The sequence below is a fragment of the Perca flavescens genome, chromosome 14, assembly GCF_004354835.1.
Source record: "Perca flavescens isolate YP-PL-M2 chromosome 14, PFLA_1.0, whole genome shotgun sequence".
NCBI classification, from domain to species: Eukaryota; Metazoa; Chordata; class Actinopteri; order Perciformes; family Percidae; genus Perca; species Perca flavescens.
The window spans coordinates 8,278,590-8,296,690 of NC_041344.1; the positions used below are offsets into that span (position 1 = coordinate 8,278,590).

Consider the following 18,101-nt stretch of genomic DNA (forward strand, 5'->3'; position numbering starts at 1 on the left):
AGGTACACCACTGATGCATTCTGGGATAGGAGAAAAAAATGCTATGGGTTTGCATTTCTTAGAACCAATCTCAATTGTCTTGTGCAGCACTAAGCTTGGTGCGCAGCGATGGTGGCTCTACAAAAATCTACAAAAGAAGAAGGAACTTGCTTTGGTGGTACATTTGCACCACGCAAAAGAAAATGCCACATACAATATTAAATGAAGTCTACTGTTCACACAATCTAGTCACGTGAGCTATTTAAATTAACTGGATACATGGTTAAACATAATTTGCTCTTACTTATATATTGCCATGTGCACTTTGTCCACAGCAAACCCACTGTTTGGTCCCAAAACCACATAATAAATGCTGTAAACAGTCTTTGTAAATTTTTACAATCATTCCCCGAAAGTACCAAGTAGGCCTGCTATGTTCCACGATCTAAATTTTCTGAAAAATGTGCCATTTTCAGCCAAAGGTTTTGACACTTTTATCCAAAGTGACTTACAATTGCTATATATGTCAGAGGTCGCACGCCTCTGGAGCAACTAGGGGTTAAGTGTCTTGCTCAGGGACACATTGGTTGATGTATCGCATTGGGAATCCAACAAAGGTCTCCCACACCAAAGGCATGTGTCATATCCTCTGCGCCATCACCACCCCCACCACGTACTTCTACTTCTAGTCCAGTATTTTATCCAATATAAATATATGGGCTAATAATATGACACTGAGAGGGGCCATGCATTTTTACCTGTAAAATGAGTAGCCTACTCTTACTTTTAATATTTGAACATTGTGTTGTTAATACTTCTGTACTTTTACTTATGAATGCAGGACTTTAAATGAAAGATTTTTACTTTTACTGTGGTTTTACTACTTGTACTGTAGTGAACTAAACCTGTGCAGCACATGTGCATTATTAGGGCTTTTATTTTGAAACATATAATGGAAATGCATTTGACTTGTTCCGTGGTGCTTGACTCCAGTGTGTTTAAACCAGGGAGAATATAAACAGTTGATACAGGGGGAGCCGCTCAGGGCACTGAGTCAGAGCTCGACTGGGAGTTTGTTTCTCGCTTTCACTCTACACTGAAACTTTTAAACGTTTAATTTCAATACTTTATTTTTCTAACATTGCTGTAATGTCGACCAATGGGAGCTCCCTCGCCGGTGAGGGGATGTACTCCAAACTGATAGACGATGAGGTTGCATATGACGATCTGAACCGCAGGCCAGATGTGGGACTCAGTGGTAAGGACTCACCAAACAATACAACTTCAAGTCTTTGATCCAACTGCTGCATTTTCTTTGAATAATTAAAAGCACTTGCTTTTTAGAGTCTCATTGTAACTTAATATTTGATTTCATGTTCTTTTAGTCTCTTATTGACTTTTCATGCTTGTTGGCACTAAAGACACAATCTGAAAAATAATCACTTTACAAATCAAAACGCAGTGAAATATATTGTACAAAATGTACAGACATTTTGTATCCCTGTAATGCTCCTGTTCTACACTGTTTGGATCGTGTAGTAGAATATAATACATATTTGTTTTTTATTAGGCTACTTGCCAAATATTATGGCTGCTAATAATTATAGTTTTTTATTATCAATTAATCTGAAGATTATTTTCTCTATTTATCAATTAAGTGTTTACTCTATTGAATGGCAGAAAATTAAGTCCTAAAGCCCTTCATGACATTGTAAAACAAACGCAGAAAGGTCCTGTTTACTACAGAGAAAAGCTGCAAATCCTCACAATTTAGAAGCTGAACTGTGAATTGTTTTTTTAGATTTGCTAATTCATTATCAACCGTTTATTTTATTCTGTTGATGAATTAATCAACTAATTGTTCTTATAGAGCACTTTTAAAAATTGACAACATACAGTAAAACCAAAACAACCATGAAATAATAGAATGAATCAAGATTGACAGGCTTAAAATATGGTGGTTTAGGCTACAAGATGTCACAGAATCCTTACATTCATGGTCCCTGGAGGATGAATCATTTGACATAATTTGCCTAAAGGTTAAAGAAGTGAGCTTGGGACTGGGAGGTCACCAGTTCAATCACCAGACCGATAAAATCTGGGTGGGGAAAGTGAAAGAGCAGCGCTTGTCCCTCCCTCATTACCACCACTGTGATGCCCTTGAGCAAAGTCCTTAACCCCAACTGCTCCAGTGGAGCTGCTCAGTGGCCAGCAGATCAGACTATGGTTGTACTGGGCAGCTTCCAGGTATGAATGTGTAACTGTGTGAATGTGACAGGTCGTCGTTGCAAATGAGAATTTGTTCTCAATCGAATTACCTGGATAGACAAACATCTTTTAATTCTATACAGAAAGCCTCATTTAATTTTAAATGTTTGAATAGACAATGTGCTATTTAGCCAGATTGCTAAGTGTTTGTGTAATATAATATGATATAATATGATATACTTCAGCATAGAGCTGCAGCGAATAGTTGACTAATCGATTAGTCCATCAACAGAAAAATAATTCAAGGCAGAGTAAAGATGAGTTAGAGCCTGGGTTGGGGAGGAGTCCAAGGTATATACATTGTATTATCTGCATAGAAATAGACATTGAAGTATTCATTAGGATGTATATCCATATGTTATGTGCATATAATGTAAATAATAATGGGCTGAGAATAGACCCCTGTGGCGCCCCATTAGTGATGGTATGAGGACTGTAACTGTAAAAATTGAGCAACTGTGTTTTGTGTTGTATAAGGGGAAAGAATGTGTTCAAAATTTACAAAGTACTTAATGACAACATATTGTGGTTATTTAGCATTAAACATATCAATACTGGTTTGTTATCTTCATCTTAACAACCTTTTCCCCCTTGCCACCTCCAGCTCACCCAGTATCTCCAGTCATGATGATCCCCAGGCCAAGCGGCCCAGGCCCCTACCGCCTTGTCACCTTCTGCCTGGCTACGTTGTGTGCCATCCTGTTGATCTCAATTATAGCTGTCACCGCACACTGTGAGTACAGACACTATCAAATGAGATAGAAAACAAATTCTACATTCATTTATACTGTATGTTAAAGTAGTCAGACCACATGTAGCTTGTAAGAATGTGTGTATTGTGTTTGTTTTTAGAGCAAATGAGGTGATGTTGTGTTTTTCATTTGAATCCACTAAACATTTGGCCTAAAAGTCATTTTTTTAAGTTAAATTATGTATACATCCTGTATTTTGTTCTATTCTGCTGTTACATTTGTGTGTACATCATGTGTCTCCCAAATGCAATGTCTAAACAGTCAGTTGTTCAATGTTGATCATCTAGAGGCACAAGCGAACATTTTGTGAGACTTAACAGGAAGATGTTAAATAATAAATACCACCAACTGCCTCATCATCAGTGCACGCTGCCAAAACTGTGACAGTGAATAAAAAAAATTGCTGAATGAACAATTTTAGGTCAGAAAAAAAGAGGATCCAGTGGTCTAAGCTTTGCAACACTGAATTTTCAGGCACGTTTCCCAATAGTATACCAAATTTTATACATATTCGGTACAGTGTTTGTGCTTATGTTGAAACATCCACACAGTGAGAAGGCTGACAAGCTGCTTTTAATGAGCTCGTTAGCTGAACTTCTGCCAGCTGAGCCAAAGTGAGACGACAGAGGCAAAGTCATTAGATTAAAGTGAAGATTTGAAGTGTTTTAAATGTGATAAATAGGCTGTAAATGCATAAACACACTTAGGGCCCTATCTTGTACCCAGCGCAATTGACTTTGTACACCGACACATGTATCATTCCTATTTTGCACCCGACGCACAGTGGACTTTTCCCTCCACAGACTCAAATTAGGGAATTAACTTGCACTCCCGGGGGCAGTTCAGCAAAAAGAGGTGGCATGTTCCGGCGCAAATGTTCCTAGTGCTATTTTGCAGTTTCAGAAAACAATTCTGCCACAGACCATGAAAAACCTGGTCTAAAGTCAGTGTTATTCAGATGCTATTTTAAGGGCGCATGCTTGGCCATAATGTAAAGTGTGCACAACGCACACTTTACTTTGCTTCTCTCATCTCATGCACCCAGCAGTTCCCATTTTTGCAAACCATACATAAATACAAGGAAAACTATGACCGTGTTTAACAAATTTCCATGAATCATGGATGTGTTGATGACATAAATGAGGAAATATTAGAGGACTTAAGGAGATGTGATGTTGGACTGCACGTGCTGATGCCACTTAACCCAAATGCCCCAGCAGCAGCACGGGAGAGGAGAGACAGAAGAGCTGCATTGTCTATAGTGAGGTAAAGACTACATTGCTAAAATATCACCATGCATTCATAACCTCGTGATTCAGTGAGAGTGAGCCCAAAACATCGGAAAGTATGTTTTTGAAAAAGAAAAATCAATAGCAAACGTTGGTCTCCTTGGCTGTGAACCGCTCCTGGCGTGCGCCCATGGATGTATTAAGTGCATGCACCTGGCAAATCCGGCATTATAATAGCAATCCGCCATGGAACAAGCGCGCCTGCTTTTAAAGGGAATGTGAGCTAACGCTCTGATTGGTTTATTGCACGTTACGCCCAAACCACACCTATGATTAATGTAGCTACTTCAGACCAACCCATTTTAGATTTGCGTTGGGCGCAAGAGTCATTTATCCCGCCGGTATAATGGCAACAGCGCCCGAGATCCGCCCACAAAGCTACTTGCGTTTGCCGTTTGATACTTGCGTTTCAGATTGTTAAAATAGAGCCCTTAGGTTTGATGATATGAAATAAAGAAATAAAATTATACTTTTGTTTATTTAGATAATTATCATGATTTGACAATAAATTTCATTATCTAAGAAATGCAACTCTTTTCAGTGAAACGTGTAATTCAGTGCAAATGATGTGATGATGAACAGTGAGTGCATTATTATAGATCTTTTTTATTCTTTTTGCAGTTTTGTTCCATCCTGTCCTGCATGAGAACACATTTGATTTACAAAGTTCACCTTGCTTTGATTATTATCCATCATTAATTTATTTCTCATCTCTCAGGTTGCAAATGTTATACAGGTGTATGATTAAGTCTGTGTAGCCTCATATTTCCACAACTACAAAGCATTCAGGAGTACACACACGAATGCTTAGCAATGTTCTGCTGCAGCAGCATTAGCAGCAGCTGTGTCATTTTTGACTTATAGTGAGTAAATCGACTGAAATGGCCACCATCTTGGTGTAGTGTGATGTGTAAGATGAGAACGCAAGGTTAAGTCATGTATGTCATGGTTGTAAAGAAACAGTGGCTATCTGTACATCTTTGCCAGGAGAAAACCAGTACAGAAGGCATCAATAAATTGTTGGGGAGGGTCATGCCTCTTTTCCCAATCATTTTGGAGGGTCATAAAAACATTTTTTGCTGGCAAAGGGAGGGTCAAGTCTATTTTAACTAAAGATCCCAAAACTCCTCCAGTAGCCCCTTAAATAAAAAACGAACAGTCCCTTAAATCATTTTCAAGTTAATTATTAAAGTTAACTATATCTTTTCATTTAGTGGACCGTTGCTTCTTATGTTCACAGATAAGAACAAAACTCAGAGCAATGTTGAAGGGACGTCTGAGATGCAGCGGCAGGACGTAAACATGTCAGATCTGACCGCCACCATTAGCAAACTGCAGCAGGAGAAAAAACAGCTTCAGCAAGAGAAGGACGAGCTGCTGGCCAAACTGGCTACCAAGATGACCACAAAAGGTAAACGGCTCCATATTTGTATTTGGGTCTTTTGAGGTAGAGCTACTATTACTGTTTGAGAGTAAAGTGTGCATTTGAGATGTTACTGCTCTGCTTCCCATTTGCCTAATCTCTCTTTCTGCGTGCCATCAGCTCCCACTGTGATCAAACCTATGACGAAGGCCCCTATCGTGTGCCCCGTGGACTGGTATCTCTTCAACAACAGCTGTTACTTCATCTCAAGAAACACAAGGGATTGGCCCGAGAGCCAGTCGTACTGCCAGAGCCAAGGAGCTCACCTGGCCATCATCCACACGGCAGAGGAGCAGGTACAGCTGCATGGTTGCAACATGACTATCACAATGCTGCCATTATGTTGTGTGGAACGCCATTAGATTTTGTGTCCGTTGGAGTTTATTTTGATTTCTACAGAACAAAAGTCTTTTATCAGGCAGAGCATCTTAATTTTCTACTGAGCTCAGCAACACAGTTTTTTTTGCAACGGTATCAGGGAAGGTTACTTCACTCACTTTATTTACTTATTACCAAACTTAAAAGTTGATTGATTGTGAATAAACACATTTTATTACTCAAAGAAATTTGTTACTGACAGGATAAACTAGACTGGGTAAACCCAGCCTGATCTGCCGGGGATTTGATTTCGCCCTGCAGCTCAGGCTGGAAACCTGTACATTTATCTATCCTTTTTAAATTATAGAGTGTGGTCTAAACCTACTCTATCTGTAAAGTGTCCTGAGATAACTCTAGTTATGATTTGATACGATAAATAAAATTCCCCAGACTAATATTCAATCTTAAAAGATTGACCTTAGTCTGGTGATAGCCAGACTAAGGATAAACCACAAATGGCATTGAACGTTAACTGTTAAAGGCTGGTGTTGTCTGGACATGTCTTACATCTACAAACCCAATGAAAACACAAAATCCAACAATCTGTTCGTACCTCCCTACCCTGTCTGTGGCTCTCAGCCGCTTCAGAAATATGTTGTTTAAACCATATTAACATGTTGGAGCAGAAACCCAAAGTACAAGTATGAACCTGAAAATGAGCATTATATCTGACATTTATTCAAAGGTCAGGCATTGAGCTGTCTCTGTGCTGCACAAAAACCATCAGTGAAGCGTGAGCCTTATATATACTTCAACATTTCCTTTGTGTGTGTGTGTGTGTGTGTGTGTGTGTGTGTGTGTGTGTGTGTGTGTGTGTGTGTGTGTTTTCTCTCAGACGTTTCTGTGGGATCTTCTTCCCAGAGGCCACTGGAACGCCTTTTGGTTTGGGATCACTGACGAGCACACAGAGGATCAGTGGAAATGGGTGGATGGCACCCCGCTGGTCGGAGGGTAAGTACACTTCTTCTTCTGAGACTGTCTTTTCCCCCCATCTTCACCTTTTCCTCTGTGTTTACTCTGATGTTTACTTTTGAAAACTTACTCAGGCTAGCAGAGTCAGCAGGAAGCTGGTGAGTTGATTTCCCTATCCCGATGAGTGACTCATAGTCATGGGATGTCCTTAGAGATCATCTTGCTAGCTTGAGCTCATCTTCTCGACCTTTTACCTCAGTGTTTGATGTTTACACCAAAAACTTGAGCCAACTGGCTAGCTAGCCCAGGCTAGCAAAATCAACAGGAGACTGGCAAGTTCCTTTCCCAATCCTGATGACAGACTCATAGCCACATGCCATCACCGCCCATTGCCAACCACATATACAGCAACATAGCACAACTTATATTTGCGTCTCCTAGAATGAAAAATTACTAAAAAAGGTATGCAAATATTTACAAGATAAACATAAGGAGAAGACGTGAAAACAATACCCAAAAGTCAATAAGGGCTGCAAAACATACATAAGTTTACAATAAACAAAAGTTTCCCACTCATTATTTAAAATGAAGAACTTGACCAGATATTAAAAAAGACTAGACAGAACATGTAATGTATCCTTGCAAAATATGGAGACTCAGAAAAGAGCTTCAATATGATAAACAGTACATTTCTGCAGGTTGAGTCTTCTAGCGCCAGACACATACTTGGACAAACACAGATTGACTGACCATTGGACCTCCGTTGAACATTGACCTCTCGCATACCTACAGACTTTGGCACAGGTTTTGGCCTGCAAGCTGCACAGTGACGGTTGTTAGCCAAATAAAAAGTGATGTGGCCACAGGGAAGATGCAGCCAGCAGAGAAAAAAAGAGGGGGGAAAAAAAGGGGAAGTAGACGAGGCAAATAAAGATTGTTAAGTGCAAACTTCAAACCAATACTTCCTGTTTCACTGGAATGTCATCCGTGGGGTGCATAAGATTTTCGTCCGGAAGGAACCCAAAAAAGGAAGTGAAGTTCCTGGACCCCAAAAAAATGGTTCCTGGATTCCCTGGCAAAGTATACATCTTTAGAAGGTGATCCTTATTTTAAGCCACACTAGTAGCATGGCTCGAGGGATGCCATTGTCAAGGGGCCAGTATACTCTACTACTTCATGCAAATTTCTTCACTGTGATTGTGTAGAGAAAGGAGTTTAAACTTCTCTCTCAACTTTTTTTATCATTCTTCTTATCATTTCGGTCACTTTTCATGTGAACACCCGAGAGCAACACTATGAATATTTTCCAGGATAAACTGTCTGGAAATGTGCACTGTATCCCTAAATTTAAACCATAGCACATCCTCCCCTCTCTCAATGACTGTCATCTTGCTTTTCTCTGGTATATTCATTGTAAACTGAATATTTAGGGGTTTTGGACTGTTGGTTGGACAAAAAGCTACTTGAAGACACATTACCTGTGGCCCTGGAAAATTGCATATTGAATTTTTATTTATTTTGACGAGGTTATGTTATGGTTCGCTTTTTTTTCTGTCTGTCTGTCTGTCTGTCTGTCTGTCTGTCAGCAGGATGACGGAATAACTACTTGCCTAATTTTCTTGAAACTTGGTGGAAGGGTGCAGCATGGGCCAAGGAAGAACCCATTAATTTTCATAGCAAATACACAAATTATTTTTCACTTTCTTTAACATTGCGAAATACTGTAAGGCCTTGGCCGATGTCTGCATCTGAGTGCCCTTCTACTTTACAATTGTATCAACATGAATCTTAGTAAGTAAGTAAAGTAAAGTAAGTAAGTACAATTTATTTTTAGAGCGCTTTTCTCAGATACAAATCACAAAATGCTTTGCATAAAACGTACAAGATGATACACATTAAAAAAACAATACAATCCAGACAGGTCAATCAAACGTTTGTTGTAGTAACATTAATCTTTTGTGCTTATTTAAATTTAAATGAACAGTGGCTAAGTAGAAAAACAATGATAAGGACAGAGTTCTAGATGTTCCAGATGTGAGGAAACAGCTGGCGGGATCATATTGGCCTGCTCTTGCTGCATACAGCAGCTCTGAGCAGCGTTATGTAACTGCTGTTAAACTGCTGCAGAGCGCTGCGCTCCAGGTGACCCTAACCTCTGACATCTGGTAAAAAAAACAAAAGCATCAGCGCCTGAAGGAACTGTGGAAAGATACGTCTTGTTTACCTTTGGCTGGTCTTAATGTTTTGTCCTCAGTATGTTTTTGTTCCTTTCCTACCTTGTGCTCAGCAGATTTTCTAATAATCATCTGATTTCTCTTCCTCTTTTTGAAAAATGACTAACTTTTTGACATTCCTCTTTTGCCCCCTACATTCCTTCCCTTCCTCTTTTCCTGCTGAGATTATTATCCTCATGTTGTTTTGGCTCGGCTCTGCTCAGATGATTTCTGGGTGATTTCACATGTGTTGTAATAGTTAACCTTTATCCTTGAACCCCTTAATCACTTTTTATGCAACTTTTATGTTCATCTCCAGACTGATTTTCTGCTTAATGATCTGATATCAACATTATTTCAGTATTGAAGTACTTTTAGTAGTATAGTTTATTGATGACTTAAACATATTGTTGACCAAAGTGATATTTCTCTTGCTTTAATAAATAAATGGATGAAATCTTTATTTTGAACCATTTCAAGAAAAAAAAGATATGTATAAAAGAATCACAAAAAAACAAAAAACAAAATTCCAATAACCGTAGACCCGTTCGAAAAAGGGATTTGAAGAAGTCAGTGATTATCCAGTCTTACCCCCAGTCTTTACCATAGACAAATTCACAATCATTTTATAGTTTACATAAACTAAACTCCGTTTGATTGTTTCTCTCTACTAACTGTAGTTTTTGGGAGGTCGGCGAGCCCAACAACCACATCGACGAGGACTGTGGCTACATTGTGAAAACCCTTGTACTGGAGCGAGTGGCGATTCGGAGCTGGTACGACGCCCCCTGCAGCATGTACAGGCACTTTATTTGTGAGAAAGAGATGGGTGCTGGCGCCAGCACCGCCATGCCACACTGAGACATCAGCACTGCTCTGATCGAAAACAAGCTTACCTGTAAGTAGTTTGGTGTAAGTCCACGTCTGTCAGCAGGATTACAGAATAACTACTTGCCTAATTTTCTTGAAACTTGGTGGAAGGGTGCAGCATGGGCCAAGGAAGAACCCATTCATTTTCATAGCCTAACCTAACCTGTATCTCCTATTTGGGAAATGTTAACTTCTACGTAGCAGATATTATGTTGTACCTAGGAGATAAACTTTGTAAGGTTTTGGCCAACATTGCCCGCAAATTCTTTTTTACCTTGCCTTTCAGGGGCTTCCGTATGTTTTACCGGATAAACAGGAAATATTGTTTTTATTTTGCCTGAAATGAACAGAAGGTGTTTTGGACTTTCTACTTGTCTCATTTGTAACAAAAGCATGGGTCCGCTCTGTGCAGAACACCGGACACAAATATGGTTAAAAGTGTTATTAAAATGGATTTATGGTAGTAGGAATAAAATTAAAGGTAGCTCTGCAGCATGTACTGTACGTTTCAGACTTCTTCATACAGTTTCAACCTTTACATATTTCTTCTTTACTATGTCAATGATTGCATTATGAATATATAAATACATATATATTCAAATCATCTTTATTATGGGACTATTACTTTTTAGTTCTTTAGAAATATAATAAACACAAGAGTTAACAAAAAGATATTTAAATTGTACAACCTCAAATCATATCAAGTAACAAAGTCCAGTTATGATTGACACTTGTCCATTATAACTAGAGTGTATTTTGGAGACAACACAAGCAGCAGGGAAATTGTTTCTGTCTTTACATTTCCATGTTAAGGAGAAGGTGGAAGCTGAAAAATCAGTGCTGAAAAATAATACTACCAATATCTGTTTTTGTTGATATAAGCCCCAAAAAAATGCTGAAATGATCCTTCATCAAGCATCAGACGTATCAGATTGTAACAATAATGAATCACCTGTAAGAGATTGTATAACTGTAAAGAAAGTAAAGTGTGCAAAGCAGGAGACTGGGTGGACTGTGGGGTTACATGTGTATGTGTGCCTTATATAACCTAAATAATGTGTCATGTTTGTTTTATAAATCAGGGATTCAAGATAACTATTAATGTTGTAATTGATTTTTTTTTTAACTTGTGGAATTAGCTTTTTAGTAATGATAGATAATAGATTTATATTAACTGTACAGCGTCAGGATGTCAGTTGTCCGTGAGAATGTGATATGTTATGCGTTTACTTCAGACCAATTTGAATTTGATGCACTTTTAGATGTCATACTCTTTTAGTTGCTCAATTGATTTTAGTCTTTTTCAATGCCACATGAATCAAATATTTGAAATTATGCAGAAATGTGTCCTGTGAATCTTGTAAATAAATAATAAAGATAATTGTTTTGTATCTTAATTGTCACACCTAGTTGTCCCAGTTTTCTTTACACTATATGAAGTATTTTGAAGCTGCTCTAATCACAGTGAGTCAGATGAACATGCAGTGTGAAAGATAGCTCATAGCGGCAAACCCACAGAGAATCTTCGAGTGTTTTAGCGTCTTTAAGCTCGTTGTTTTGGTTTTAAGTTTTTGATTCAGTCTCCAGCTGCAGCAGTGGCTAAAGAGCCAGATGTTTTTCTCTGAAAAACATTGATATTGATACAAAAAGATGTAAACCAACTGTGTGTGACTCAATTTAATAAATTAATAAAACAACTAATCTTCATGAAACCTGATATGATGGTTTGTTGTCTGTGATGGGTTAGGGGTTAGGGTTAGGGGTTGTCTGTTCTCTCATCCTTGTTGTTGTTGTTGTTGGCCAGCAGGTGACACTGCTAACACAAGAGACCTCCAGTCAACCAGCAGCTGCCTTTAGGTGGAACTAAAGTAGATTGGGTTTTTTTTATGATAAATGCATCAGAGGCATAGGCGTTATTTACGGGGATGGTGGGGGGGGGAGTACAACCCCCCAAATAATCAAAACTGGCCGGGGTAATGAAGTCAAAGAATTTAAATACTGTAGCAAGCAAAAACAAAAATGTGTTTGATGTGCATAATTCCTTTAAAAAAACATCCCGAACAGGTGTAAGGTTTTGAATCTGCAGAAAGTTTTGAACAATACAGCAGATTAATTAATTAATGATAATAATATGTACATGAATAAAGACATTTGCATGCAGAAAAGGCACCAGTTGTTGCAGAAAGAATCACCAGAATGCAGGAAATGAAGCGTTTGATGCTTTTCCATTTTTTGTCAGCATGCATGTTATTTCATGTTGTGTTAACAAAAACAAAATTTTTCATTGTTCTGACTATTATAATTGCAAGTTGCCAGTTTATATTAGTTGCTATAAAAACTTTGCAATTAGTTGTAAAGACTTAGCATAGTTGTTAGGAAAACTTGATATTAGTTGTTCTAAAAACTTGGGAATTAGTTGGAGGGACAAGTTACACCTCCTGCTACATTTTATATGAGAAAGTTTCAGTTTCAAATTCAACTTTATTATTCATAGAAAGAAATGCATTTGTTGGGTGTACATAAAATACAAAGCAGCAGTGCAAAACTAAACAAGTAAACAAGTAGAACAACAGAGAAAAACCATGAAAGGAACATGAACATGAACATGAAACAATACTTTAACTTCTCACCTCTAGCTTTTTTCATTCTAGTTTTTTTCTCACAGAATAATTCCGCCTGACAAAATGTTTTCTTTGCACTTGACCTATTAAAGAAACAAGTCTCAAATCTTCCTCTGAGGTTTCATCTCTCCATCGTCTTCCATGTCATCTCATCCACTTCCTTTCTTGTAGAAGAAGCCAAAGGTGGAGCGCTGTTTGTTGTGCCACACGGTTTGTACTCGTTTTTCCCTCCTGAGCTTGTTACTACAGGGAGTTATCAGGACGTCAGCCATCCCTCTTGTGTCACAGGTCATTAGCCCAGATTACAGGCTGACACTTAGTGAGAGAGAGAGAGAGAGAGGGAATAGAGCAGTAGTGCAGTCTGTTGTTTGGTATAGTATCACGTTCGCAGGTATACGGAGTATACCCACTAGGAAAGGTCAAGGATTTCCATATACCCACTTACAAAAACGTAAGGAATAACGTAACAATGATTGTTTTGTGAGAGAACTTTCACACTTGCGTTCATAAATTTACCCACTACAAAAAACTAGACTACACCACTGGAATGGAGGAACACACAGGCTCTTTACAAACTCTGTGTGCTAATGTCACATCAAGCAACCAATGAGAAGTAAAGACAGATTTAACGTTTGTCTTTTCAAACTTCTACATAGTGCTGAAATCATTCAGTTATAGTTTCCAGTAAATATCCCTTCTCTGAAATTAGATTAACAATTTTTTTACAATCTTGTAGAATGCAAAATATGTACACCATTATTTAAAGATTTCTAAAAGGTGTGTTTATGATTTACATTCAAAACCAGTCAGAATTTGCATTTATGCAAAAGAAATAACCACTTTAAGAGTTCAAAATTTGTCATGTCTGTCTTGAATCCAACATTATACATTCAAAGTTCTGCATGCTGCAATCATTCCTCCCATTGATATTGGCTATTTAAAGAGCCTTTCCTGAATTAAATAGATGTGAGACACAATCATATATGAAATACTTTCCAGTATGTACTGATTTGACTTTAATGTGAAAACTGTGCTTTGATAACTGCTAGAAACAGAATAATGTTGTAAGAAATAAGTCAGCAGACATTCAGAAGCGGGTTGGACTTCAGTGCCTTGTTTGAGGAAACTTTGACGGAACACATGATTCACAAAAGCCTTCATTCATTAAACCTGTGCACATCTGACTAATGGAAGAACCACGCAGCCAACCAGAGCTGTGTAGTAGTGATGTGGCTGCATGATGTCAGCAGGCATGATCTCAAAACCTGGTGCATTAATTACTAAAAATAGACATGATGCGAGGTGAGGCTTAATCTAAAAAGTCCCCATTAGATTAGGCCATCAAACACCACCGACGATCTCAGCATGATGATGATGTTGCTGGATTAGCAGGATATTCAGCCAATGAGGATGAGACCTGTGGTTTAGAGCTGCAGTGTAGTAACTATAGGCTACATTACCTGAGAAGAGAGGTTCACATTTTCCAAGTTATTTCGTGTTTTCTTTTTTTGCTGTCAACTAGAGATTAAGATGAAATGTTCTTCTTGAAAGTGAGAATGTTGGCTGAAGACCATGTTTGAGGTTTTAATTTTCTGACCAGCATTGCCACAGAACTCCTTCGTATCGCCTGATCTTGTCGATAACTTGTTCAGCAAATGTCATTAACCCTGAGGTTTCTAACCTGGCGTAAAGTTCAGTTGTATTTTAACAAAACAATTAGCTCTTCGCCAACTTGTGACCCAAAGCAGGAAATAAAACCTCTACCTCTGCATATGTAAGTGATGTGTCTGTGCTATCGTTTATATCAGGGGTCTTCAACATTTTTTAAGCCAAGGACCCTGAAACAGAGACAGAGCACGGACCCCCTACTACATATATTGTATAAAATGAAGTTGCATATTAAACTGGGCTTACAATAACTTGTAGGGCGACCTAAAGCTATTATACATATTTTTTTTGCATGGAATACTAAGGTATTAAAATAGCCTAATAATTGTTGCCATGATTTTATAAATCATGTTTTAATGTTACACATACACACAGTGAATCCTTAGGATGAACTGTATCTGTAGATGGCCTTATTGACTACATTACCTATAGGCCAGTAAGCAGTGGGGATTTATATTTGCTAAAAATATATTGGATTCATGTTAAGACTTTTTAATTCTTGAAAAAACTTTCAAAAATTAACAATAATTTTTAAGGCCCCCCTTCAAGGACTCTGAGGACACCCCAGGGCCCCGGACCCCCTGTTGAAGATCCCTGGTTTAAGACCACAGAACATGTTGGAAACTCAAAGCCCATGCTCGTATTGGTGAACCCACCAAGAATTACTTTACCCAGCATTTTGGTGTCATTCAGCTCTTGGTTTTGGTCGTCTGACCCAGCTTAATATTTTGGTTCACTTTCTCTCATCAACCCTGTTTCCAGAAGCATCAGGCAGCAAAATAATCTCTCATGAATGTTACTGTACACTACCTGCTTAGCACCTAACAACAGACGGACAAAGTCAGATACTGATACTATACTATACTATACTGAAGAGACAGATATTTCATAAAGGAGTTGGTGGAGACCAAAAACAGAGCTAAAATAGAGAATAGTAAATGTACTGTTTTTATATAGTGCTTTTCTAGTCTTAACGACTACTCAAAGCGCTTTACCATAGTACAGGAACCATTCACACACTGTGGCTGAGGATGCTGTACAAGGTGCCACCTTCTCATCAGATAAACACTCACGCAAATTTACACTCCAATGCGCAGCATCGGGGGCAACTCGGGGTTCAGTGTCTTGCCCAAGGACACTTCAGCATGGGACTGAACCACCAACCTTCCAATTGGCAGGCTACCACTCTACCACTGAGCCACAGCCACCACAATGGACCCTAAATAATGGCTCTAAATAATGGTTACTTTTATTTGTATATCACTACTGGATATTGGCATGCTATTAATGAGGGTGTGTGGCAGAACACATACTGTATTACTGTTACTGAGTAAGATTCTGTGACAATGTATGATTTAGAAATTCCTCTCTGACTCATCATCCAGTGTTTCCTGTTTTTTACAGATTATTAGAGCAAGTAGAGGGGTTAAATGTTTTATGATCAACAGACGACCAAATGTAATGGACCATTACCTTCAATACAATTACAGATTTCTCTGGGTTTGAACCTTACAAAGTACACAATCCAGCAAAATATATATATATATAAAATAAGTTGTTTTCAGATGGTTTTAATGCGGGAATGTTACATATTATACCTTTAACTTGAAATGAATAAAACTGATATATTAAGTTAATGAAAAACTACTAGTTGATTTCACTAACTTATGTTTGATGTCAAATATTTATGGTATCAGTGATACGATACAACTTTATTGTCAGTTTACACTGAAATATATTTTGCGAGAGTTAGACAACAATTGCACATATAGTACAAATATGAAGACACATCAACAGCCATGACAAAAAAAAAAATATGTTTCATGATATCCTCGGATCCAGATCTTAATTGGCAGCAGATTGATTTGGGTTTAGCAACAGGATAGACTGATGTTTAAAAGAGTTCTTGAGCCTGTTGTACATAAACGAAGGGACTCTAAATCGCCTGTTAGAAGGCAGAAGTTGGTATTCATAATTTAAAACATGCATGGAGTCAGTAGAGATGCTGTTAGCAAGCCTGGTGTTGTGAATACGTTACATTCCATTCAAAAAAATCATGTTTTAATTTGGCATCATAAATTGTTATCCTGTTTTCCTTCCTGAGGATTTATCTGCGTCAACCTACCTTAAACCAAACCTCATACTCTATGGAGCCTCTTTCTTATCTATCTACTCTCACATCATCGAAGTGAATGGAGCGATTGTTAGAAAATGTATATATTCTCGTGTGTCTCATTGAACCTTTAGGACATTGTGAACTGAACCCTGCTTTGTGTCGCTTTGTTCTCCGAGATTTCGTAACTCCTTTCAGAATCAACTGGTGAACAGAGGGGAAGCCAGTAGATGATGGGATACGAACCACAAAACAACCGTGATCGGATTGTATCACAATAGGTAAACTGTTGCCAGATCAGCAGGCTGCATTAGATCATACTGTATACTTGTGTCATTGAGAAAGAAACAGGATCTCTACCAGCTCCAGGATGTCACTGTGTAGCTGATCCTGACCTCTGACCTCCCCATGTAGGTAACATCACATAGATTATTATCCATGTGGGGTCCCGAACCACCCTCCTTTCTTAGAAGAAAATAGGAACATCTCCCCACAAGTCAGATTACAGGATGTCAAGGTGTGGGGCGGACCGAACGAGATCATCTCTCATTGGAGGCCAATACCTGCTCTACATCCTGTCATGGATCGACCCAAAAACCTCCCTCCTGTCCTGCTTCACTGTCTGCCTCTCCTGCGTTTGACCATTTCCAATACCAATTATTTCAAAAGTGCAGATGATACGGTCCGTTTTTTTTGGTCGAACATTTTTAAAGGGCGAAACTCTGCGTTTGACTCTTGAGCCACTTGTCGTACCTGCCTTCTCTGTGTGTCAGGCGTGACGCACATTCAGCCTGACCTGCTCTAATTCCCTAACGAGATTGCCCATCCCCGGATATCCTATTAGACCCTGATTAACATGGCTCAGCTCATTAGCTCTGACAAACCAATTCACCCATGTCCACCTCTGGCCCAGACTATCCATGCTCGCTCCTGCATCCTGAGAGTAAACATGCACTGCAATGCCAGAAATCAGAATACAATGTCACCTCTCTGTTGTCACAGGACACTGGGGACCTAAAAAAAAATCAAAGGAACCAAAGAAATAGAAAAAATAATGTCTCATATTTATGAATCAGAAATTGCAAATGATTCATCGTGCTTCCTTTAAACAATTCAAAGATGATGTAATGAGGCCCATTTTTACTTTGCTCTGGCTCTTAGTTTGCTGTCATTGCACCCGGAACGCATTCAAAGCAAAGCATAAAACAACAGCATATTGTTTCATATTTAGGTAGGTGCATGGCTGATGTGTCAGTTTCCTTCTCTCACAGGTGTCATTTTCCGGTGCGACAGGTGTCATTTCTTTGCAAACCTCCACAATTCTTTTCTCCTCGCTTATATTCTCACATTTCACCTCCACCTGTTCCCTTTCTCTACTTTTTATTTCGTCACCTGATCTTGTCTTTTGACCTCATGACCCCATTTTCTTCCTCCAATCGGTTTACCATCTCTCACCATGCTCCCTCTAAATTTCTCTCTCCCTCTCCTTCCCTCTCTATTTCCATCTTTGAGCTTTATCCCTTCATCCCTTATCTCCTTCATCCCCTCCAATCCTCATCTGTTCTTCACCGTGGAGGAAGGGACAGAGAAAGAGAGAGTTTCTCACAAGTAAGCT

The 18,101-nt window shown here is 38.7% G+C and overlaps 1 protein-coding gene across 1 annotated transcript; it reads left to right on the forward strand.

Annotated features, from left to right (window-relative positions):
• Positions 1–1,001: 1,001 nt before the first annotated feature.
• Positions 1,002–11,487, forward strand: LOC114568628 (CD209 antigen-like protein E). Its single transcript, XM_028598231.1, has 6 exons — positions 1,002–1,237; positions 2,852–2,980; positions 5,529–5,699; positions 5,832–6,007; positions 6,925–7,040; positions 9,895–11,487. Exons 1-6 carry the CDS (start codon positions 1,129–1,131, stop codon positions 10,073–10,075), a joined length of 882 nt encoding a protein of 293 aa, XP_028454032.1. The 5' UTR covers positions 1,002–1,128; the 3' UTR covers positions 10,076–11,487.
• Positions 11,488–18,101: the final 6,614 nt, after the last annotated feature.